Raw genomic sequence first — 23885 nt, forward strand, 5'->3', positions numbered from 1 at the left:
GGGAAACTTGAAATTAAGTATTTTCAGTGGTTGTGATACATGTACCTATAGACACATCGTCAGCACAGAATTCCTGGATAGTTGGGCCAGGGAGGGGGGAAGGGGGTGGGGGAAAGATGTAGATTGAGGAAGGGGGGTAAGCCGTGGATTGGGGGGGGGGGCAAGATGTGGATTGGGGGGGGGGGGTTGCGGATGGGTCAATTTGTATTTGTTGGGTAGGTAGTTTGCCATTCATAATCACGCTTGGAGGACGACTGCATTATAAAACCACAGATGTAATAGGGACAGGAAAAATGTGGACCCCAAATTTTTGAGAAATATCACTTACCACAATTAGCGAAGAGTTGGACTGTTGCCAAATCACAATGGTCCCACACACTGACATGAATGTCACTCGTCTTTTGCCAGCTTCAGTGGAAATTGTTAAGTCTGTGTTGCCTTCAACCTCATCTTCTTGGTGCAACTCTAAAGAAAAAAGTCAATTATTAAGGGAATAAATGTGTGCTTGGGTGGTGTTAAACACCATGTTTTAGACTGGTTGGAGTCTGTATGCTGATAATTACCCTCGGCGAACAGCATTCCAGACTCCAACCAGTCTTAAACATAGTGTTTAATACCGACCAGCCACATATTGTTTCCCATTCATAAACACCTTCTCAGTCAAAAAATTTAAACTTTTCTGTCCAATTTAAATTTTCCAACGATTTTATTCAACATTTTACTTTCTGTTTTTTTGAAACACCCCTCCAGCTATATAATGGAGCGTCCAGCTCGAGAGTAAGACGTAAACAACTCCTTTTATGGAGATTGGCGTGCGCGTCACATGTACTGCGCAATGACGCGCAAATGCAGCTGTGGTGAGTGCGTTGTGAATTTAGGACTATGAAATTCTGACTCACAGGTAGTATTGCACATCCCTACGTGAGGATTGTAAATGTTCAACCAATAAAATGGTAAAAGGCACTGGATTTCATAGGGGTCAAAATTTCATGTGACACAGGAAAAGTGTTTAAGACCGGCCAGTCATGTCTTTATCATCCGTTACTTGTGACCCGGGGTCAATTTCATGGCGCTGTTTAACAGTTAGCAGAAAAGTTGTGCTAACTATGGTAGAAAATTGTGCTAACTTTAAGCGCTATTTCATGAAATAGCGTGGATGTGCTAACGGTTGCGTGCGCTGGAGATTTCTATTGTTAAAGTCAATGATTTAAGCAACTGTTTCCTCCAGGTAAATGTGACTTTTGCTGTGCTTACTGCGTACAGATCACTGCAATTTTGTAATTTGGACAATGTTGGAGAATCGAAAATGCTACGGGAGGTAGAGTTTCTGATGTAGACAGTACAAGGCAATTCAACATAAATCAATTTAGGTTTTACCCTTCACTTTCACCAATGTATAAACACTGATCGATTTGCTGGTTCAAATCTGATGTACATGAAGCAGCGGGTACCGATTCATAAGGTGGAATGTTTAATGAATAGTTTAATGATGTACATCAGATTCGTACCAGCTAACCGACCCCACAAGCGTCTGCACTAGAAAGCCGGAGGTCATGGGTTCGAGTCCCATGCCCGAGTAATTTTTTTTTCAACTTTCACTCGGGCAGTAACACACTGAGTATACAGTGTTTATACATCGGTGAAGGGCAAAACCTAATTTGATTTATATCACCCCAATGCCAATTTCATCTTATGAATAGTTCAACATGAATTGGGCCAGCTCTAGTCTCGTGCTGCATCTAATGGAATGCATGCTTTCATAAATGCAGTCCAGTCCAAGCACTTCTACAGTCTTAACCCAATGTGGCCAACAGAGGGCAGCAGTCACCAGGCAGGAATTTTTATTCAGACCCTCAACTGGTGACATAATTAAGCAAGTATTTCTTTTTAAAAATTCCTTAAAAACAATTTCAAAAGCTGAAACCAGACCGAGGTGACAACGCAAAATTAGACAGGCAGCAACTTGAGGTTTCTCTCAAGGTTTTATGAGGTTTACAGGGTTTTACGGGGTACCTCACGGTAAAGGTTTCACTCAAGGTTTTATGAGGTTTACAGGGTTTTACGGGGTACCTCACGGTAAAGGTTTCCCTCAAGGTTTTATGAGGTTTACAGGGTTTTACGGGGTACCTCATGGTAAAGGTTTCCCTCAAGGTTTTATGAGGTTTACAGGGTTTTACGGGGTACCTCACGGTAAAGGTTTCCCTCAAGGTTTTATGAGGTTTACAGGGTTTTACGGGGTACCTCACGGTAAAGGTTTCCCTCAAGGTTTTATGAGGTTTACAGGGTTTTACGGGGTACCTCACAGTAAAGGTTTCCCTCAAGGTTTTATGAGGTTTACAGGGTTTTACGGGGTACCTCACGGTAAAGGTTTCCCTCAAGGTTTTATGAGGTTTACAGGGTTTTACGGGGTACCTCACGGCAAAGGTTTCCCTCAAGGTTTTATGAGGTTTACAGGGTTTTACGGGGTACCTCACGGTTAAGGTTTCCCTCAAGGTTTTATGAGGTTTACAGGGTTTTACGGGGTACCTCACGGTAAAGGTTTCCCTCAAGGTTTTATGAGGTTTACAGGGTTTTATGGGGTACCTCATGGTAAAACCTCAAGCTACCATTTGTTTAATATTGCATTCTTCCCTAACCTCACACTCATAGTCAGTCAGACTATGATGTCAACTCGTCTTGAGCAAGTATTTCTTTTAAAAAAAATCCTTAAAAACAATTTCAAAAGCTGGAGCCAGCCCGAGGTGACAACACAAAATTAGACAGGCAGTAACTCGAGGTTTCCCTCAAGGTTTTATGAGGTTTACAGGGTTTTACGGGGTACCTCATGGTAAAACCTCGAGCTACCGTTTGTTTCACTCTTCCCTAACCTCACCCTCTGTCAATCAGACTATGACGTCAACTCGTCTTCAGAAGCCATCGTCCAGACTGTACTTCATCATGAATTCAAAATCTCTGTAGCTGACACGCCCGTCTCCATCTCTATCAACCTCCCTGCACATAGCAAAGAAGCACACAAGTTGCAACAATGAACTCCTGAGGTTTTAACACCCTGCAAAATAAACTCACTCATCCCTGAAGGAGGTCGACTTGACATTAAATATTCATGGCGTCTGTAAGATTCTCATTGCATATATTTCAATGTGTGTTTTTCTTATAGAGGGTACAGAAATAGTTTTCACAATTAAACCATTTTTAAGAATAGATGGAATTGGCATCTGGGTTATGTAAATTCAGTATTGGGTTTTGCTCTTCATCGTTTTTTTGGGGTGTGGGTTTTTTTTTGGGGGGGGGGAGGGGTGTTTGAGTCCCACCCAAGTATATAGTGACTTTTTCTCACAATTACTCGGGACAACACTGAGTATACAGTGTTTATACAAAAAAAAATTAAAATTTGTCGGTGAAGGGCAAAACCCAATATACAATTTAAAATTAAACCAAAACTTTCAATAATGTATGAGGTTCTCAGAAGACAGTGGAATCGTGCAATATAAGATAGAGAGTCAAATAAAATAATAAACCAGTCCAATAATATTTTACACATAAAGCTTATCACAAGTAACGTACGTCTGTTACCAAGTATTTTTATTTCTACACAATATCTCACAGGTCTTACCATCAGACCACTGAGTGGTCCAACAAGTTGCCAATCTACATTCATGCACTTTATTTGAATCTCTTGGCCTCATTTTCTGGTGAAATCAGTAACAGAAAACTCAACTATAATTACTGGGATACTAAAAAGGCAAATGAAATGTCAGTTGTGATCCTAAATATTAAAGGCATATGGGATCATTTGCATTTATCCAAAAGTAGCCTACCAAATTATCAAGAAATCAAGAAGCAATCTAGAAAGGTAGGTGATTTCCAACGATCAGTCAATTTACTGATTTTTTGGAAATACACAGAGCTAAAGATGAAATTCGTGTTTTGTAATCAAAAGGTTGTGCATGGTTTTTCCGTTTTCTCGAAAAATGTAATATACACTGAGCTAAAACTACAACAGGTTATTTTTTTAACATTCTTCTTTGGAGTTTGAGTGGTGTTATTATTGGAAACCAACAAGATGCATGAAAAGCAAATGATCCTATATGTCTTTAATGGATGGTATCCTTACTTAAACAGTGTGTCGACCCTATGTCTTGGGATACGGGGTGCCACTTCACTAAATGCCCTATGGAGATCATCTACAGTGACGAAACCACGACCTGCAGGGGATGATAAAACATCACAATTAGAGCACTAACGGCAGTCATTCAACAGCATTAACTTAAAACTTACAACAGGAATTGTGAACCCTTTCCAGAAAAACAAGAAAACTTACCCGATACTGCATATCCTCTTTAATAATGCCCTTAAAAAAAACCAACATTCTTCTTCTAATGAAGAATAAGCTAAAACTATATTTTTAGGTCAGTTTATTTTGGCATGTATAATATGTGAAATTACTTCACTTCAGGTTTCAAGTAAGTATACATGTAGACCAATCTTGGCAAAGTATCTACCAACTGAGCTATCCAGCCCCTTGTTAGCGGTTCCCAAATTTGGCAATGTCTTTGTTCAAGGGGTGCTAGTCAGAAGCCATAAACCTGTTTATAACACACCTCTTGCTGGTTCTTTATCGTGGTTGGTTGAAACACGGTCACATGTGGTTCACTAATATAGGCTAGTGCATGAAATTTGCGTCGGCGTGAACTAGACGCGATTCAAGAAATCCATTTGGTATGACTTTCTCTATGAATTATTTGTGAAATGTGTCATAACTAAAATGTTGCACAGCATGAAATGTTGTGCAACTTAGGCAATAAGTTTTGACGCAAGTGGAGTTATGCCATTGCGTAAAATTTCGTGAAATCGGCTGCTAATATTGTTTTTCTTTGAAAGACTGACATCAGCTGAAAACCAGCTGTTGTCAGCTGTACTTATCATGTGCAGACACAATAAATCACTGGCTCCTTACATGCGAATGTCACAAATAGACAGATCCATTAAGCCCCGCCCAATGCGTACATGGGGAAACAGCATGCGCGCTTCTCCAATGCCACACTGCATGTTCCAGCTGCGCGCATCATACACGCGTGCACACATGTCAGACTTTTGTGCACGCATATCAGACATTTATCACGGCTGTGATTGGTCAAAGTGTCATTGGGCAGGGCTTAATGGATCGGCCTATTGAACGCTTGATTCAGATGCAACCAGTTAAACTACTAGGGAGACAGGAGGGCGACGACTCACAGTGCGTGTCAAAGGTCATGAAGATTTGCCTGATCTCCTCGTCTCTGTCCTGTGCAGCCAGCTTGGAGCTCATCAGGCTCAGGAATTGGGTCTCAGTTATGCCTATGCAGTTTGATCAAGAAAGAAAAAACAAACATTGAATAGGGATGAAATCTCATGTGAAAATCTACTTAGACAACTTAGATATTACATGCACAGGACCATCAAACAAGTGCATCGATTAGTTTTTCATTGGCTGAAATTGGGAACAAGTGTTCACTATAATTTTAAACTGTATTGAGCAACCAAATGCAACTCTGAGGTTAGGCCACCAGTCAGACGGCAGCAATCTGATCACTGGAAAGTCGGAACTGCACTTAAAACAAATTATTCCTTGGATGCAAAAACACCTGATAAATAAACTGACTTGCCCGTTCAAAAAAGGTGGGTCAGTATGTAAAATGAGTTTCACGTGATAAAATCAAAAACTAGAAACTGGTAGCCATTTAAAGTCAGGCATCAGGTACTTGGGTATCCGTCCCTGCCCGAGTACAGATGCACATTAACTTACCAGGATAAACATCTGACTTGGTAAAATGGAACTTGTAATAAAGCGTTTGTGTGGTAAAATATATAAAGACCATTCGAGTGGAAAATCTCTTGACCACCAGTCTAGTTCAGTCATAGATATAAATCATCAGACTCAGTCCAGCGGTCCAGCTGATTATTTCAGCCCTACAAAAACTACAAATTACTCCATAGTTCAAAAATATCATGCTTACAAATGTATGCTGTGATGTGCAGTATTTTTTAGGGGGCCTATGTTTTATGATAGTCAATAGAGGGCGCTTATTAACATGACCAGTCAGTTCGGAGAACGAAGATGTAAATGTTCCTTTTTAACTGGGCCGACAGGCAGGGGTCACAGGGTCAGACAACAATTTATACAACGCATACGTTGAGCGCGATCGGTGCATCTGCGATATCACTCGATCGCGCAGAAATGCACAAGTTTGCGCGATCGGTGGGTCCTGTAGGAAATCTCAGACTAATTGCCTTTTTCAAAACAATCTTAGAGAGCCATGATATAAGAAAAGGGGATCGACTGATGGCGGCGCGATCGACCAATGGCGGCACGATCGACCGGTAGCGCAGGGCGATCGACCGATTGTGCAGATCCACCAATCACGCCCAACATATACACGTATATGGAGTAGAACGAGAGACGAACAGCATGCAAGGCTGGAAAAAGGGACAGATATAACATCTGGTTGCAATAAATAAAAGAGACGAAATTTCAACGTCAATCGTCGAATGTGTAACGTCTGGTCTGTTGATAACCTGGTGTACTGTACCCACCCCCTCGCCTTACAGCGTTTCACTGCACTGATGCAATGGGCCTAACAGAGGCACTAGCTGCTATGCCATGCTGCTGCATATATGCTGTAGGACATAAAGTGAAAGTATCCAACGATTTAATTAGTGGATGGTTAAATAGGGACAAATATATGTCACCTGTCACCCGTCCTGCATTTGTATCAGTTTGAGAAGTTTGAACTCTCTAGGTACTAGAGGATCACACAGTGAAATGCATAGCTGGACAGACAGAGAGACGGGGCTTGCTTTTTTATATTAGTATAGATAGATCTGCTCACCTTCACTGCCTTCGCATCCCTTCATCATCTGATCAGCCTCATACTACATGAAAACAAATTAAAATTATAAAAAAAAATAATTATACAGGCTGTCCAATTTCAAATAATTTTTAAAAATTAGAAGGAAAAAAAATTGCCGAGTGATTAATTTCTTCTATAACGCGTCACGGGGCTGCGATGCGTCGTAAGTTACGATGAGTTTCATGAAATCGGGTGCAGGCCTGTTTAACATCCCTGTTAATCTCATTACGCATGACATGAATTGTGATCTGACTTTTGACTTACACAGTGGAACGCTGCTATAACGAACATCGTTGGATCCACAGAAAGTGTTCGTAATAACGATCGTTCAGTATAGCGATTTTGAACTGCCGGTACCCTCTTTTGACCAATAGTGAAGTGGAATTGTCCACATCCCGCGGCCGCACGAGGAGTCGTCACGATACTTTAGCAACAGGTGGTTTTCTCTTCTATTCCTTGGGGAAATAATAGCCATCTATCGCTGTTCAACATTCCAAACACGATGTAACTGTGGGTTGTTTGATGTTCGGGAATTAAAAAAGGCCCAAATAGTGTTTAATACGTGTACAATCGGTAGATTTTTTTTGTTAATCTGTTGACTTTTTTCAACAACAATGTTCGGTACGTTTTGTGCATTAAAACCAGGAGCCAAGGATGATGTTCGGTATAGCCGAATGTTCGGTATAGCAGTGTTCGGTATAGCAGCATTCCACTGTACATGTAGCACTTGAGTTGATACAAAGTGAGTTCATGGGGAAAAAAACAGACATGGTGACAGTATGCGGATAGGTGTGTAAAGAAGTGGCTTGGAGATTCGGTTGGGGAGGGTTAAATCAAGCAAAACCACATTTACTTTGGATGGTTTGTAACCAAACAGTGTCACTACAGCCATTTTCAGATCCTCTCTGCTCAGATACCCGTTGCTGCCGGTGTCACAATCACGAAAAACCTGAGAAAAAAATCAGAAGAAAAAAACATTGCCGAGTGATTAATTTCCTCTTGAGGGCAATTCCATGAGAAAGTGGACTTGGCAAAAAAATGGAAAATTTGTGGCATTTTCATAACTAGAAGCATCGCAACCTCAAATGTGGTATCAAACTAAAGGGGACAATAAGACCTTTCATTCGAGTGATTCAGCAGTTAGATGGAATATAGTTAAGTGTATATTTTGGGTAAAAAAAATGTAATTTTTTTAGGCTAAAATTATGGATTTTAGGTTGTCATTTTGGCACCTTGTTTAAACATGCAAGTGCAAGTGTTATGTGAGCTTTTGTTTTTAAGACAAAGAGAAAGGTTCTTATTTTGTGAAAAGAGTTTGTTTGTTTGATTATTAGTTTCTGGTATGTTTTAACTTGTACCAAACCCGCCCTGCGAGAGCCAAATTATTGTCTTGCAGCCAATAATTGGAATTTTGCGAAGAAATAATTCAACAACTAAATATCAGTGGTTTTTGTTTGTTCAATGTCTCATTCTAAAGTGAATAACTTTTCATATTTGCCAGGAAAATTGCAAATAAAAAAAACCCTCTTTTTTTTGGTGGAACTTGAAAATTTTTAAATGTAAAAAAAAAACATTTTTGAAATTGCAATGAATCTAATGCTTTAGTGCTTCATCACCAGAATATTTTTACCCAGATTATTTTTAAGCACCTTGCTTTAAAAAAAAAATGTTTACTTGGTGATGTTAATCTGTGGAAACTGAAATTTTAATTTACATGAAATTTAAGCTCAAGCAAAATTTGAAATGTTCAACTATTCATCAATTTATACTTTGGGAACACACATAAGTATATTTAAATTTTACATTTTTTCATTACTGCAAAGGTTTCAGTGATATTAAAACCAGAATAAACAGACTGAAATGGAGGTCAGTCGATGCAAAACGTTGGTAAAAACACCACTTCAAATTTGTCTCATAGTTGGCAATTTACCCCTAAAAGAGATATCTGGTTGAAAATAATTAAAAACAGAAAAGTGTCATTTCCTTTCATACTACATACACTAGGCCTACTAAAAATAGTGGAAAGAATGTCCAAATGCCACTTCAGAGGTTGTGTACAAAGTCTACAGAGAGTCAAGAAAATTTTCTGAGTATTTCCTAACAAAACTGGAAATGTTTCTCAGTCCCAGATTCATGTCTTTTCAACATTTTTCCAATGACTGACCTTTATTGAGATGATAATAATGAAGAAAAAGTGGTGTCAGGTTGCAACATTCTTTCCAAAATAGTACTCTACCAATTACATTTCTTAAAAAGTTTATAACAATGACATGTTAGGTTCCTTGTTCATGTTTAGTGGGCCAGATTATGTTAATTTGATACAAATGCCAGAGTACACAGACATGCATGAGTTAACACTTTGTGTTTGTCCTTCAACCACCAACCGGTGCAATTTTGACAAAGTCAAGTCAAAGACTGGGCCCACATTCAGCATGTTCAAGACAATGAAGCAGGGAAATAAAATGAGATTAAGTGAAAATGCATAAAACAGTCCACGATTCGTTCTTTGAATCATGTTTGGATGAAACAAAGATTTCCCCGCCGACATTTGGTCATATATGTCATACATTTCCCCGTAGGCTGAAATGCAAATTAGTTCAACCATTGACATTGTCAACATTGTCACGCATGCAATGTCATGTTCAACTTCAAGATGGCGATATATATGGCAGTATGAATCGGATGATATACCATCATGAATCGCCTTTTCTCGGCGTCGGTTGCTGTTCTAAATTTCCCAGAGAGATGGCCGACCGCATGAGATAGAAGCCTATTCATGGTGGATTAATTCACCACTATAAATCGTGATCGTTAAACGAACTATCTAATTATTTGTGTCACTGCAGAGGAAATAAAATTCCGAATCTGGCGGCCATCTTCAAAGCTCTTCTGCGCCAGCGTACAACGTAGATCATGATTGGTTCGCCCATCTCATTTGAAGTCCGCGTGATATTATTGCGTGGAGTGATTGGTTGTTCGAAACTGGCTGCCATTTTCCCCCATCATGCACTGCGGCTTCACTCACATCTCATCGACCGCATAGACAGTGTGTTTTTCCAATGTTTCGATAAATTCCAACCGCATTTTTTACCTTAAAGGCACCCGAAATCGAAATAAAAACCATGTCATCACCGAGTAGGAATTCCAGTGGACCTACTCTGCGAAGATCAAGACGATTGAGTAAGGGAAAAGTGAACAGTTCTTTGTCGGCGACTGGCACAGGTCTTTGTCCTTTCTTTTCGTGTTTACACTTCATTGCATTGAGTTAAGCATTGGTAATTGCTAGGCCTAACGTTATGGATGGACTGTGTAGGTTGGGTTATTGAGTGTGTGAGTGCGTAGACACTTTACTACACAATGCTACAAGAACTTCAAAGTTGGGGCAGTGGGCTACCAGTGGGCCATATCATGTATTTAGTTGGGAGGATTATTTGACTGTTTCACTGGTTCTTGTTTGTAATTATCAAGTTTGACTTCAACATGTTCAAGTTCTGGCAATTGGCATTCACTTAATGACTTATTTTTACATGCACGACAGTTGACTCGGACAATGTTGGAAGTTGAACATGTTGACCCAGTTTCATTGATTTCAGTATATTAATTTATATTCGTAGTGGCTATCGTTACGGGAGCCGTAACATGATTTTTGCTATCATGCTACGGCATTGCAAAACCATGAAAACACCATTTGTGAAGAATTTATAACTCCCCTTCTATAGAGCGCTTTGGTAGTTCAATTGGTTAACACAATAACAGTACCATGGCTATTGTTAGTGTTACGGTAGCCGTTACGCGACTTTCAACAGACTGCTATCGTTACGGAACTGTCTGGTTCCCGGACATAATACATGTAGTATTCAACGTCACAATCTTTGGCTGTTGGAACCAGACTGTCAACCAAATGGTTCTCGGACTTTATTTTCCTTTTTTAAAAAAAATCCTCCAAAACCACTGATTTCAAAGAAGCAAATGAAATCTACTTAAATAAAACGGACAATTTGATTAAAAATCTGCAACTGAAGAAATCTATTCAAAAAAAAATAAAAAAAAAAATAAGAAAAAAGTAATGGAGCAGCGCGGCAGGGGTTCGAACCAGGGTCCCCAGCTCATTGAGCTAATGTCTGTACCAATCGAGCTACAGAAGCGCTCTGGTTGGATGGGCAATTGAAAAACTGATACGTTCGTATTGTGTTTTTACAATGCCGTAACGATAGTATTTGAAAATAAGGTGTTTCACGGTAATATGCGCCATCTTGTTCAAGGGGGCAAAAAGAACACGCGTTGCTAGATGCGGGCGCATTTTGGAATATTTGCGTGATGACTTGGAAGCGCCAAGAAAGTTTTCCATTGAAGATGCGTACACAGCAACGCATGAAAAATTGCCCCGCGGGCAAGGTAGCGCATATTACCGTGAAACACCTTATTGCGTTACAGCTGTAGTTGCAACTTGCCAGAAAGAATAATTTCACAGGGAGTTTAGTCCTATTACAATGTACTATCTTTAAACCATGTATGCTTTTCAACAATAATTACGTCAGTTACTCTTTGGAAAACTGCAAACGATGGACTGTACAAATGTACCTTTAACAAGTGCATATTCTGATCACGGACAGCGTCTTTCAAGATCGAGTGCCGCGAAATCGATCATATCTACACTGGTTTCCAACGCGGTTCCTTCATGATGGGTCAGGTCATGACAGGCGGGAACCAGTTCATGAATACCCTGGTTCCTGATCTCTTGAGTGCCGTTCAGATTGCACTTGTATTTGCAAGTGGGAACCAGTCTCTAAATTATCATAATCGATATTCATGTGCACGGCAACTATTTTGCACTCGATTTTTGTATAGTGGTGTACATTAACAGTGAAGTAAAACAAGGGTACCTGGGTACCGGTAAAAGAAACCCAACCCAAAACTTTAAATCCCGGAAGTTGTCTGAAGGGCTTTATAGCTTTATGGTTTCAACTACAACTTTTGCGAGCGTTATCTGCTGCATGTTAAAATACACATAAACGTGAAATCTGTTTTGGATTTCCATGTAGCGTGGTTTTCATTTTGAAAACTCCCCACAAACGGCATTCAAAACCTTTCCTTTTTAGTTTCTGAAAAGTTACTAAGTAATTTGTAAAGTTTGTTATGGGCAGTGTGGTTATGGGTACCCGATCCCATAATCTGGAACCAGTTCCTGACATCAGCGATGCACACCCCTATGTTTGTGTGTGTGTTAAAAAGAAGAATTTAGAGTGTGTCAAGCCAGGACATTGAGAGTCAAACAATTAATTGGGAGCATCATATTTCCTCAGTAGGTGCATTACACGTATGATCTGTAAAAAGGTGGGTCAAAAATGTTGCTAAATAGCGTCAAGTGTATACATTTGGTGCGTCACTGCCATGTCTACTCTGACACTGGAGATATGTATGCAGGTTCCATAAATGAATAGATACATGTATAAATCCACGTGAACCTTGTAACCTTACTTTCCAAAGGAGGTTTGGTCATGAAGATTTGTGTATCCTCCAAAATCCACCACTATGCAGTAAACAATATGTGTAGCTCAAATTCAGATGACAAGCCTCGTGTACAGAAATAGTGGCTCAGCCATCTAGTCCTGAATCCACTAAAACACTGCAAAAATCCAGTCAGTATGCCAGTGATGGGCAATTCCAGCGTTATGCAGTTGTTATGTAATGTCTGTGACAAAGCTTTCAAGAGGTCAATGAATAAACCTGAAAATGTCATCATCTAGCAGTGGTCAAGGAGATTACAGATTTGGAGTTTTGGATCATTTCTCGGAATCGTTACTTAGATATCATGATCCATTGGCTCTGTCATGGATACTTCCTTTCATAACCAGGACTGTTCATAACACTGGAATTGTGCTGGTGCAAATGTTTGCCAACCTTCGCAATCATTCTGGCACATATCCAGTGGTGAATTATTTAGGAACATTAGCAAATTATGTATTGTGTATAATTGGTACATGTATGCACTCTTGGTGTTGGGTTTTTGGCACCTTTGGAAAGTTAGGGCAATAGGTTCTACTTTCTTGACTCGACATATTTATTAAGAAAAAAATCATTTACCGAACTCACACTTTCTTATGACTAATGCAGTTGACCAAATAGAAATAGTCAAGTTCTCCGATTTCTGAGGGTTATCATTGCAGAACTGCATTCCCATGCGTATGTACAGGTACAGTAGTATGAAAGCAAGTATTGATGAATCACATGCTAAGACCTGTGATGCTTGAAGTGACCGATAGTGACGGACGCAAAGCTTCAGGTTTTATGAATCATACTGAATAATAAACATCTCTGAAGGTTAAAAAGAAGGGGTGACTGTACAGTCAAACCACAAACATACTTCTAGGTATCCAAAATGAGGCATTAGTTCAATGACACTAAGTTTGACGTCTTAACATGAATACATAAGTGGGTGAATAGGTTAACTATAGTAAGTGGGTGAATAGGGTGACTATTCATAGTGGTGTGCATTTACAGGATTAGCGGGAACCGGACGCCCTATTAACCTATCGCGGTAGAATCGCGTCAACGCAGCTTGTGAAATTTATTGTCCAATTACATGATATACAAATGGACGCGGAACGCGCAAAATCTGAGACAACATTTAACATACAAAATTCCATAGGGTTGTCTAAGGGCGCGTGGCTGACTCGCAAACGGCGATAGGTCAATTGAAGTAAACACAAGTACCCGTAAAGTAACTCAACCCAAAAATTTAAATTTCCAGAGATTTGTCTAAGAGCTTAATAGTTATACCGGTAGCTGTAGGGCTTGATAGCTGTTGCGCGTTAAAATGCATACATAAATGTGAAATCTGTTTGGGGTTTTCCATGTCGCCTGGTTTGATTTTGAAAATTCTCCACAAATGGCATTCAAATTTTTTATTTTTCAATGCCTGAAAAGTTACTATGAAGTAATTTGTTAAGTTGGTTATGGGTACCTGAGCCCAATTTTATGGCGCTGCTAACCCCAGAATTCCGTGCTTACGATCACCATTCTGTGCTTACAGCGCTAGCAGAAAATTTCCAGTAAGCACAGGGTTAGCGCAGACTGTTTCTGTTTGTGTTTGTAACTCTGCCAAATGTTCCTACTAACTGTAGCAGGAAATACTGCACTAGCTTTTTACCGGTGGCAAGGAATACTTAGCTTGTAAATTTAAGCATGCTTAGATCGCTTAACTACCAGTATGTATTCTGTGCTGGCAGGTTTAGCATAGAATTTCTTAGCTTGAGCTGTAAGCATAAAATGGCTAGCATAACCACAGAATCCCATGGTTAGCAGAACCATGAAATTGGACGCTGGAGTTCTGCAGTACAGTAAATATTATCTTGCCCACTTCTTTTGTACTTTTATGTGGGTATGTGCCTTTTCTATTTGCACTGTGCTCTTTCATCTGGGTTAAAATCACATTTTGTGACCTTTATTATTAAAGGTCACAGGATCAAATTGCAGTGTATTTTTCACCCATTGAAGTGGTTCGCATGTAATCTTTTGTTAACTAACGCCCTACTGAGTATTACTAAGAACCGTACCAAGTCTGCCAAAATCCATCACTGACTCTGCTTCACATATTGGTTCAGGACCAAATCTGCCGAAATCCACCACTGCCATACCGGGTAGGTGGATTTTGATGGACTTGGTACTCATGACTTGTCTGTCAAAGTTGAGGCCAGGGGAAAAGGTCCAGTGGGCAGAGTTAATGCGACGTGTCAGCGTGGGGGGAGGTAGAGGTTTCCTCCCCATGGAGACCACCTCCTGAAGCTAGAAATTTACTGTCTGCCGGCCCCTTTGCCTATCTATCAGGGTATCACACCATTACAGTGCATTTCAGCAAGTCACACCATTACGGTGCATTTCGGCAAGTCACTAATTTATGCCAACCCGGTACAATACAAAAGTATAGGTAGAAATGGTGTAATCAGTTTGGAATTGAAAGGGGAATACATGCAACATTTGATTTTGCTGTAATTTTCAGAAATGGATGGATTTGGGGGGTAAGTAGTTTATAGCAATAATTGTTTTGGGTTCGTAGATGCTGGAAAAACCAAGAAAAACAATCGTGTTCTTGTAGTCTGGTTCCCTGGCCCAACTTAAGATGAAACGGAGCAATTTATAAACATTTGGGAATTGTAAGGTCAGGGAATCAGTCTAGCTGGCTTGTACGCTTTCACAGGTGTCTAATCAATTGCAAACAAAATGAGGACTAACTAAATATGATAAATTGGGTGCAGTTATTGAAAAAAGCCATTTTTTTCCAACGCTGGTCGGCCGATCAGCATTGGAAATTGATACAAAAAAAACTCTTTTCTTGAAAATGACAGCACACCAGGTGCCATGATTTTACAGGATGCTTTAGACTGTCATTCACTAACACTAAGGTATTTCATGATAATTTGGTCTTTGGTGTTTGCAAATGTTGTATATTCCCTTTTAAAAAAAAGGGAAACCAACTTCATTATGCACCTTGAATCTGTAAAACACAGGCATGCATTTGCTTAAAATGCTATGGATTGACTTCATGTAGACTGCCTGGCGTACTGTTGTGGAGATGTGTAAAATTACGTATTTGTAATTCGAACGAACCCACCAGTATACATGTACATGTAGGTGCTCAAGGCGCTACATTATTATTACCCTGCTCATTGGGCCAATGAAACATTCCAAATACCATCTCGGCTCCCTGGGGACACACGCACCATAACCCCAGGCTGGACTCGAACCCACAACCTGCAGAATTACCCGCAGACCTCCAATTCAATGTTCCAGACCACGAGGCCACAGCACTCTACTCAATTCATATTCCAATTGTGTTCATAATACTGCAGCTCATTTCAACTGCCGGTCTGTTAAATTTGTGTTTAAACTGAAATTGCTTGGCATTATGTAGTTTTATATGTCAGGAACACAGTACTTCGCCATTTTGCTTTTCAAACTGTACATATAATTTTGTATGGTGTAACTTTTGTCTACCTGATTGTGGTGCATGTATCATACGTGTACCTGTTTACTGCTATACTGTGTACAAGCATGGAGGCCTATGGCACAAGTACATGTACAATGTACACGTACAGTACATGTACACGTACATGAATGTTTACTTGTACAAGTACATGTACATGTAGATTTGAGGGTATGTATTGTACATAGCATCTACATGTATGTAATGTATAGATGTACCGGTACACATGTACCTGTACATGTGTGAGCAAAAACCCTGTTTTTCATGTAGCCATGTCAACATCATGCATTTTACCTGTTTGCAAGCTTCTGTGTGGTTTTACACACACACACACACAGCCACTGATATTATTGACTTTATGGCAGGGGCCAGGTTATTTCTGATTCCTCTCACAAGGGGTGGCCAACACACGCAAACCCACCAACAAAGCCCTGGCAAATTCTTGCCCATGGGCTCGACAGTGTGTGTGGAGTCCGTCAATACTTATGATGTGTATGCAGTAGGTCTTATAGGATTTGATACTTGTGGTTATATGCTGCACATACAGTGTGCATGTAGGCCTGGCTGTCATTGTGGAGTGGTTATAGTTTGGAGCCAGATTACATTTATTACTGACTTTGTTGCCTTCATTGTAGTGCCTGTACATCGTGTAATACATGTACAAATTATGCAAGACCAGGGCCCAATTTCACGGCGCTGCTCAGCACAAAAATTTGCTTAGCACAAAAAAAGTCTGGCTTATAAAAGCAGGTTACCAGCCAAAACTCCATGTGATTTTCATGCTAAGCAAACAACAGCTGAATACTAATTACGAGCAACATACATCACGTGGAGTTTTGGCTGGTAACCTGCTTTTATAAGCCAGACTTTTTTTGTGCTAAGCAAATTTTTGTGCTTACATTGTAGCAGCGCCATGAAATTGGGCCCTGTATATTAACCCTAACGATCACCAACCAGCCAAACTCCAACACCAGGGTTTGTTGGAATCTGTTAGGATGAGTGCTGCACTAGTAAACTGACTGTGCTTTATGTGGGATAAGGTTTACCACAGATTAACAGAGTCCAAATGTTTATGTGCACAGTTTACCATGGTGTTGAGATTTGCAAGGATGAGGAAGGTTCCTAGTAAATCACCCTAGGGATGTACCGTAGGGTTACAGTTGAACCCTGATAAGAAGAGCACTTAATACAACCATGGAGCTATTATAGCTCCATGATACAAAACCCTGCTTAAAACAAGCAAAATTGTAGGTCCCAAGTCTTTGTTTTTCTTTGTTTTCCTTTGTTTTCATTACTGCTAATACAAGATACCTGTTATAACAAGGTAATTCGTAAGGCCCCAAGGACCTTGTTATAAAGGTGTTATTAGACTGTTAGTGTTATTAAAGTTGAAGTAATAAACAGAGAGCGTACTGTATGATCGAAACTGTAAGGTAATTCATGTTGATGCATTAAAAAAAACTACACTTGTATACATTATCAATGCATTATGCATATGCTAAATGTTTCCTACATATTTTAAATGTAAATTTTAGAAATATCAACTACAGGTATATTATACATGGCTGAAATTTGCCAGTGTGTTTGATACAATTTGTTAAGCAAAATGGGTTATCGATGTATTACCCCAAAATGACAGTTTAAGATTAATTCTCTTTTTTTATTATTATTCAGCTCAACAACCCACAACATCAAGAACAAAAACAAGTGGGAGCCCACAGGATAGGAGTAGTCGGCCCTACAGCCTACGACGGAAAGCCTCGCCAATCCCCCCACCATGCGAAACCATCAGTGTACATGTAAGTTTCTCCTCTACTTCAAGAAAAGGTCCCTTTCATGAAGCGTGAAGGAAAAAACCTGTTAAAGAAAATGATACTTTGGGGTTTTTTGGCTGTGTTTTAGTTTTCATTGTGCAAACAGATTTTGATAAGGCCCAAAAAAAAAAAGTTCTGCTTCGGATTACATGGCGTTCGAAAATAGGGTAGGTAGGTAGGGAATTTTTTTTTTTTGGCCAATTTTTGTGTGTGTACGATCATATGGAGGCGTCTGCGTGTAGTCAAGGGTAAAAGGTAGCAATTGATGGTTTTGGGTGGGTTTTTTTTCTCATTTTTTCCATAAAAAAAATTAGGGTAGGGATTCTCAGAATAGGGTAGGTAGGGAAACTGGAAGCAGAACTTTTTTTTTTTTTTGGAGGAGCATTGAAAGCTTCACCAAATTTTAACTCTAATTCTCTACTGTTTTTTCAAGTACTGGACCAAGTCCGCCAAAATCCATCAATCACATTGCTTCCAATGCATGCTTTGCTTTAGGCCTCCGGGCCCATGTCCATCATACTCCATCAATATTAAGTCATACCAGGCCTGCAGGACCAAGTCCACCAAAATCCACCAAATGGGGGGATGGATTTTGATGGAGTTGGGAGGTGAGGGTCAACCCTAGCCTCCTAGGCCCTTTTGGCTGGGAACCATCCTCAATCTTGCAAAATCCTCCTCCAGTTGCCACCTTGTAAAAATTGGATCCTCCAAAATCATCTGTTATTTCTTGAATCTGTTCAGTGGAGGGGTGACCATTGCCTCAATCCACTGCAATCCACCAATGACTGTAATTCGTTGAGGCAGTGGCGATGACATTCAGAAGCAGTGCAGATGATGTGGAGCATAATGCAAGGCTCAATTATGCATGGCTGAACATAAACAATGCAGGGTACAGCCTACGAACTCCACACAATGCGTCCTCAAAAATCAACTGACACTATTTTGCCATTCAGCCTCTATCCAAAATCCCCCCAAATCTGCCTGGAGGATTTTGGAGGGCTGAGGAGGGTTAGGGTTGTAAGAACAATTGCAAGGCTCTAGTCTTTTTTTGCAAGCTTAAGATCTTTCTAGATTTTCACAGAACAAAATTTTTGGAATAGTATAATTTGTAGCGTGCGCGAATCTCAAGATTTACTGGCCATTGTCTTGATAGCAATATGATACTGTTTTGTACATGTATGTATGCGAGTGACATTGCAATGCCGTTGTATTTAACACATTTGTATCATACCTTTGGCCAGTGATCAATGGAGTGTGATGGGTTTCCGTCACATGCACAACTAGGATGGAATGACCCTCTTTGTAAAAAGGCAACTGAACAATGGATGCCTGTAGACATGGTAGATTTGTTCCCAATGGAGTGCTTTAAAGATATAGTCCATCATTTGTAATTTGTGCATTTTGTTCGTTTGAAGCAACAAAAGTGTTCAAAATCTAATGAAGGATACTGAACAACTAACCTGATGAAGTTTCAGCTCAGCTTCAGCTGTATATTCCGAGAAAAACAGCATTCTAGGATCTCAATTTCAAATCAAAAGTTGCTGAATCATGTTTTGAATTGTTTTGAATTGCAGCCATACGCGATGTCGCGCACTGATCCGACGTATTATAGCAACCGCGCCTGTGCGTTGTGCCAATGCTTGTGCGCGCTGCGCCGAATAACAAAACGAACTACTAATTTAAATTTTCCTACGGTGCGTCTTAAAAAGACACACCGTTGGAAAGGCCTTCTTTCGTTGATTACTTCAAAATGATAGCTTGCCAGAAAGATTAATTTCTCAGGGAGTTTAGTCCACTTACTATCTTTCAACCAAGTATGTTTTTCAACAATAATACGCCAGTTACTTTTTCGAATGGCTGCAAATGATGGACTATAGCTTTAAGTACACCAGTGAAAAGAATGACATTTTGCTTCCAACCCTTTTCACGATTACAGTTTGGAAATCTTGCGGTGGCTTTCCCAGAAATTTGTTTTCAATTGAGTTAACACCAATTTGACATACGTACATCCATTGAATGGTCATACATGTATACATACATGTACATGTAAATGGTACATGTATCAAGATGTCCCCAGCCTTGTTGTATCCCCCCCCCCCCCAGCCCCACCCCACCTCCCCTCTCCTGTTATATGCCAGCATTTATTTTTCACTGTTGCCGGACAACTACATGTATTCATTCAAAACAATACTGCGCCGTACCTGATAATTGTCACCAGCAACTTTCCACTACGGATTAGATGGTTTGTGCCAAGAACCAATTTAATATTCAGATAAACAAAAATATTGAATCATTTTTTATCTGTTGCAAAGATGATTCATTTCACACAATGCCAGGCTAAACTGACCAATGTATTACATGTACATAAGTGTACATGTATAACACACAGAATCCCTACATGATGTTAAAGGGAAAATACAACATTTGCAAACATCGAAAAATAAAACTACCAAGTTGTTACGAAATACCTTGCTAGGATGTTGGTACATGTAAATGACAGTCTAAAGCATCCTGTAAAGTTATGGCACCTGGTGTGAAGTCATTTTCAAGAAAATGGTATATTTGTATACATTTCCACCAACTTTATCCTATTTTTCAGTCCAAATTTTGTTTGCTATTGGTAACATGTTCATGAACGGGTGCAGGCAAGCTAGACTTGTTCCCTTACCTTACAATTTTCAGGCATCTATAAATTGATCCATTTTATCTTCAGTGGAGTCAAGGAACCAGACTACTTGAACATTTTTGTTTTCTTGGTTTTTCCAGCATTTTCGAACATACAACTTCAAACATGTCAGTGTAACAATATTTGATCTATTATACTGACCCCTCAAATAGTTCATTTCTGAAAATTACAGCAAAAGCCAATGACGCACATTCCCTTTAAAAACAGGTTATTAAAATTCATGTTTTTTTTTTTTTTTATCTGAAATTGATGAAAGGGGACTGAGGTTTTATTCATGTATGTGATCAGAACATTCTTGTTCTATTTTTCTCAATCCATTTGGTGTTTTATTATTTAAAGGATGTCCACATTGGCAATGGTCCAATCAATTCCCTCCCCCCCCCCCCCCCCCCCGCTCTGCTTTTTATGTTTTCTGCAGTGACCAATATTAATGAATCATGACTGCACAGAACCTGCCATGATGGATGGTTTGTGCCTCAATCTCCCCGATTTTTTTCTCTCTCATACTGACCTCGAGGGCGCTAGTGTAGGGCACCAGCCCGAGCGTCGTGCATTACACCTTGGCACACACGCTGTCTGGTTTCACGTTTCTAATTTCCGTCCTCTTAGTGAGTGTCCCTGTAGATAGCCATACATGTACATGTACGCACAGCGGAGGAAGGCCCTGGAGTGATATGCATGCATATCTGGCCTACGTGTTCATGTGTGTTTAATATGGTAACTGCAAATATATTTACTCTTAAATAGAAATGGCAAGTCCAGTATTGTCAAAACACTTCCAGAAAGATGCTTAACAATGTACCATGATAGGTTATTAAATAATTTTCATTAATTTCTTTCAAATATTAATACCGGTATCTTGTTTATTCTTTGCTGTTATGCGCAGCTTGCAGAAATAATTTATGACAATCACATACGCAATTACGCATTCATAACAAACATCAACATTTTCTTTGTGTTTTTCCACATTCACTGACCTACATGTATGCCAAAAATAAATTGTACTACCGATAGTCACAAGGTACATACATGTACATGTACATGTGATTGCGTCCGTTTAGCTCAGTGGCAGTGTGCCCTCACATCTGAAGTCCACAACGTAATCCTAGATGTACCTGTACATGATGTGCAGGTCAATATACTATATTTTTGTTTTAAAAAAGTACTGAATTCTTTACGAAAGAACAAATATCTTTTTAATGTACATTTCAGAAAGATGAAATGGGTAAACGGTAGGCCTATATGTTTGTAGATTTGTCTATAAAAAAAGTATAATTTAGTTTGAAACAAAGGAATCCTCAAAAGTGCACACACATACTGTAGGGACTTTTGGGTAAATTTGAGTTTTGTACATTTTTGTTCCTGTTTGAAGCTCTGTGTCCAAAATTGCTAAAAATGTGAGAATGGTGAATTACAACAAACTTTGTTTTAAAGGGGATACATCATTTGCTTTTGCTGTAATTTTGAGAAATTGATGGATTGGGGGGGGGGGTTGGTAATATATAGCAAATATTTTTACGCTGACTTTTTTGATGTTTTTGGTTCATAAATGCTATAAAACCAAGAAAAACAATCATTTCCCTGTAGTCTGGTTTCCTGACTCCATTTAAGATGAAACGGAGCATTTTATAGACGTTGGGGAATTGTTAGGTAAGGGAACCAGTCTAGCGGGCTTGTACCCGTTCATAGGTGTGTAATCGATGGTAAACAAATGCGAACTAACTAAATATGGTCAATGGGGGCCAGTATTTGAAAACAGTCAGTTTTTTCCAACACTGGTCGGCCGACCAGTGTTGGAAATTGATACGAAAGTACCACTTTTCTTGAAAGTGACAGTAGGCCTATATCAGGTGCCATGATTTTACAGGATGCTTTAGACCGTCATTCACTAACAGTCCAGTGAGGTATTTCAAAATAATTTGGTAGTTTTATTTTTTTGATGCTTGCAAATGTCGTATTTTCCCTTTAACTCAGTGGATAGATCTATACAATTTGAAAACAGTGAAAATATATGCACAATTTTTGGGGTCTCGTAACTGGATTCTGTTGCTAACGCACATATTTTTTTTTTTTAACGTGCCCGTGGGCATATTTCTTAAACCCCCTGCAATGCTTATTTCACAAGGTATTTGGTACCAGTCCTATCTTCACTAAGATTTGCTCAGTGAATCGGTAGACATTTCCGGGTTATTGCAAATAATTCCTACATACGTGCCTTTAAACCCTAGAATAAGAATCCAAGGGAATCAAACAGAAAAGACTGAATAACATTGCATTTGCAGCAGAGTTTATAATCTGGAAAGTGAAGGATTTTCAGAAATGTTCACAATTTTCAAAAATACGAGCATGTTGGTTTTATTGCTTGTGGCGCAAATTTTACCTCATCAATGCTTGTCAGATCTGTACATGATCAATCTACACACATTTTGTACATGTATACGTGCAAGTATTGAGTTTTTCATACGTCCTTGAAGAATTACCACAGGCCACAAATCGTAATACGAGGGGTGATAAAAATAATATTAACATCCAGGATACTGGTTCACTTACACATGCCACGCAATTAATGATTTGGAACTTCTAATTTCGAGTGGATGTACCGGTATGTACCTGTACCGGTACCGGTACGTGTAGAAATACAGGCTTTCTTTTTTTCTTTTTTTGGAATTGACTAATATTTGTGCCTGTTAGTACATGTACATGTACTGCAATGTACATGTTGCATGGAGGTTTGTACATATATGTACATTGTACTACATGTACATGTAGTACTGCTAGTGTCACAGTTATCAAAAAATTAACCCCTAACTCGTTGTGTCTTTTACTACATTTCATTACAATGTAAGTACTGGATCCAGTCAGCCAAAAACCATCCATCACACCGCTTCCAATGCATGCTTTGCTTTAGGCCTCCAGGCCCAAGTCCATCATACCCCATCAATATTTAGTCACACCAGGCCTGCAGGACCAAGTCCCCAAAATCCACCAAAATTCAGGAATGGATATTTGATGGAGTTGGGGAGGTTAGGGTTAATTGTATTTTACTTGTCAACATGTGCTGCTTTTTATATTGTCACATGAACAAACTGGTAAATCTTCCTGTTCTGTCATTCACCGATATAAAATTTTGTTGAGCAAAAACCGGTTGTTTTTCGGTAGAGTAATCTGTATATGAACATCTATCGGTAGTAATCTGTAAGTTAACATTGCCTCACGTCATGCATTATTAGGAATTCTCCATCAAAATCCATCCCCCCATTTTGGTCAATTTTGGGGGACTTGGTCCAGAAGGCCAGGCATGACTAAATACCGGTATTGATGGAGTATGATGGGCTTTGGCCTAATGGTCTGAAGCAGTGCTGGGGGTATCCGATTGATTTTGCCTAGCTTCCTGTACTGCTATTGCGATAAAAGCCATGTGTAGCAAGTCCATGAATGTCAACCAGTGCGTCAGTGGTGGATTCCGTTATGTCATGTACAGTTTGGTATTGGACGCACAGTGATTGATGGAT

The 23885-nt window shown here is 39.5% G+C and overlaps 2 protein-coding genes and 1 long non-coding RNA gene across 9 annotated transcripts in view; 2 read left to right on the forward strand and 1 right to left on the reverse strand.

Moving 5' to 3' along the window:
* Window positions 1–334: 334 nt before the first annotated feature.
* Window positions 335–9787, reverse strand: LOC119740233 (EF-hand calcium-binding domain-containing protein 11-like). 2 transcript variants are annotated; one of them, XM_038215473.1, is made up of 7 exons: window positions 9582–9787; window positions 7744–7839; window positions 6870–6912; window positions 5236–5337; window positions 4115–4205; window positions 2868–2991; window positions 335–465 (listed from the first exon to the last, which is right to left on the reverse strand). In XM_038215473.1, exons 1-6 carry the CDS (start codon window positions 9666–9668, stop codon window positions 2907–2909), a joined length of 504 nt encoding a protein of 167 aa, XP_038071401.1. In that variant the 5' UTR covers window positions 9669–9787; the 3' UTR covers window positions 335–465; window positions 2868–2906. The 2 variants fall into 2 exon arrangements, with proteins under 2 accessions (XP_038071401.1, XP_038071400.1); XM_038215472.1 differs by having other exon boundaries at window positions 2873–2991; window positions 9582–9786.
* LOC119740234 lies at window positions 1950–2847 on the forward strand. The gene is made up of 3 exons (XR_005272660.1): window positions 1950–1968; window positions 2026–2082; window positions 2777–2847. It is a non-coding gene; the product is annotated as an uncharacterized LOC119740234 (long non-coding RNA).
* A 95-nt stretch (window positions 9788–9882) lies between the features above and the next one.
* Window positions 9883–23885, forward strand: part of LOC119740232 (F-box only protein 11-like) — a 47340-nt gene continuing 33337 nt past the window's right edge. For 4 of the 6 annotated variants that reach the window (XR_005272659.1, XM_038215466.1, XM_038215468.1 and 1 more), the window contains exons 1-2: window positions 9883–10112; window positions 17548–17672. Coding sequence is in view for 5 of the 6 variants with exons in the window: in XM_038215466.1 (XP_038071394.1) it covers window positions 10013–10112; window positions 17548–17672 (225 nt within the window). In the remaining variant the exon portion in view is untranslated. The remainder of the gene's footprint in view (window positions 10113–17547; window positions 17673–23885) is intronic. The other 2 variants (XM_038215469.1, XM_038215471.1) reach the window with 1 other exon arrangement.

This window comes from Patiria miniata, unplaced genomic scaffold, assembly GCF_015706575.1.
Source record: "Patiria miniata isolate m_02_andy unplaced genomic scaffold, ASM1570657v1 HiC_scaffold_5, whole genome shotgun sequence".
In the NCBI taxonomy this organism is placed as follows: Eukaryota; Metazoa; Echinodermata; class Asteroidea; order Valvatida; family Asterinidae; genus Patiria; species Patiria miniata.

Coding starts and splice junctions, on each gene's coding strand:
- LOC119740233 (XM_038215473.1), bottom strand. CDS start 9,668: ATGAATAGGCTTCTATCTCATGCGGTCGGCCATCTCTCTGGGAAATTT. Junction 7,840..9,581: donor AGAAAAGGCGATTCATGATG/GTATATCATCCG, acceptor TTTTTTTCTCAG/GTTTTTCGTGATTGTGACAC. Junction 5,338..6,869: donor GGGATGCGAAGGCAGTGAAG/GTGAGCAGATCT, acceptor CAAACTGCATAG/GCATAACTGAGACCCAATTC.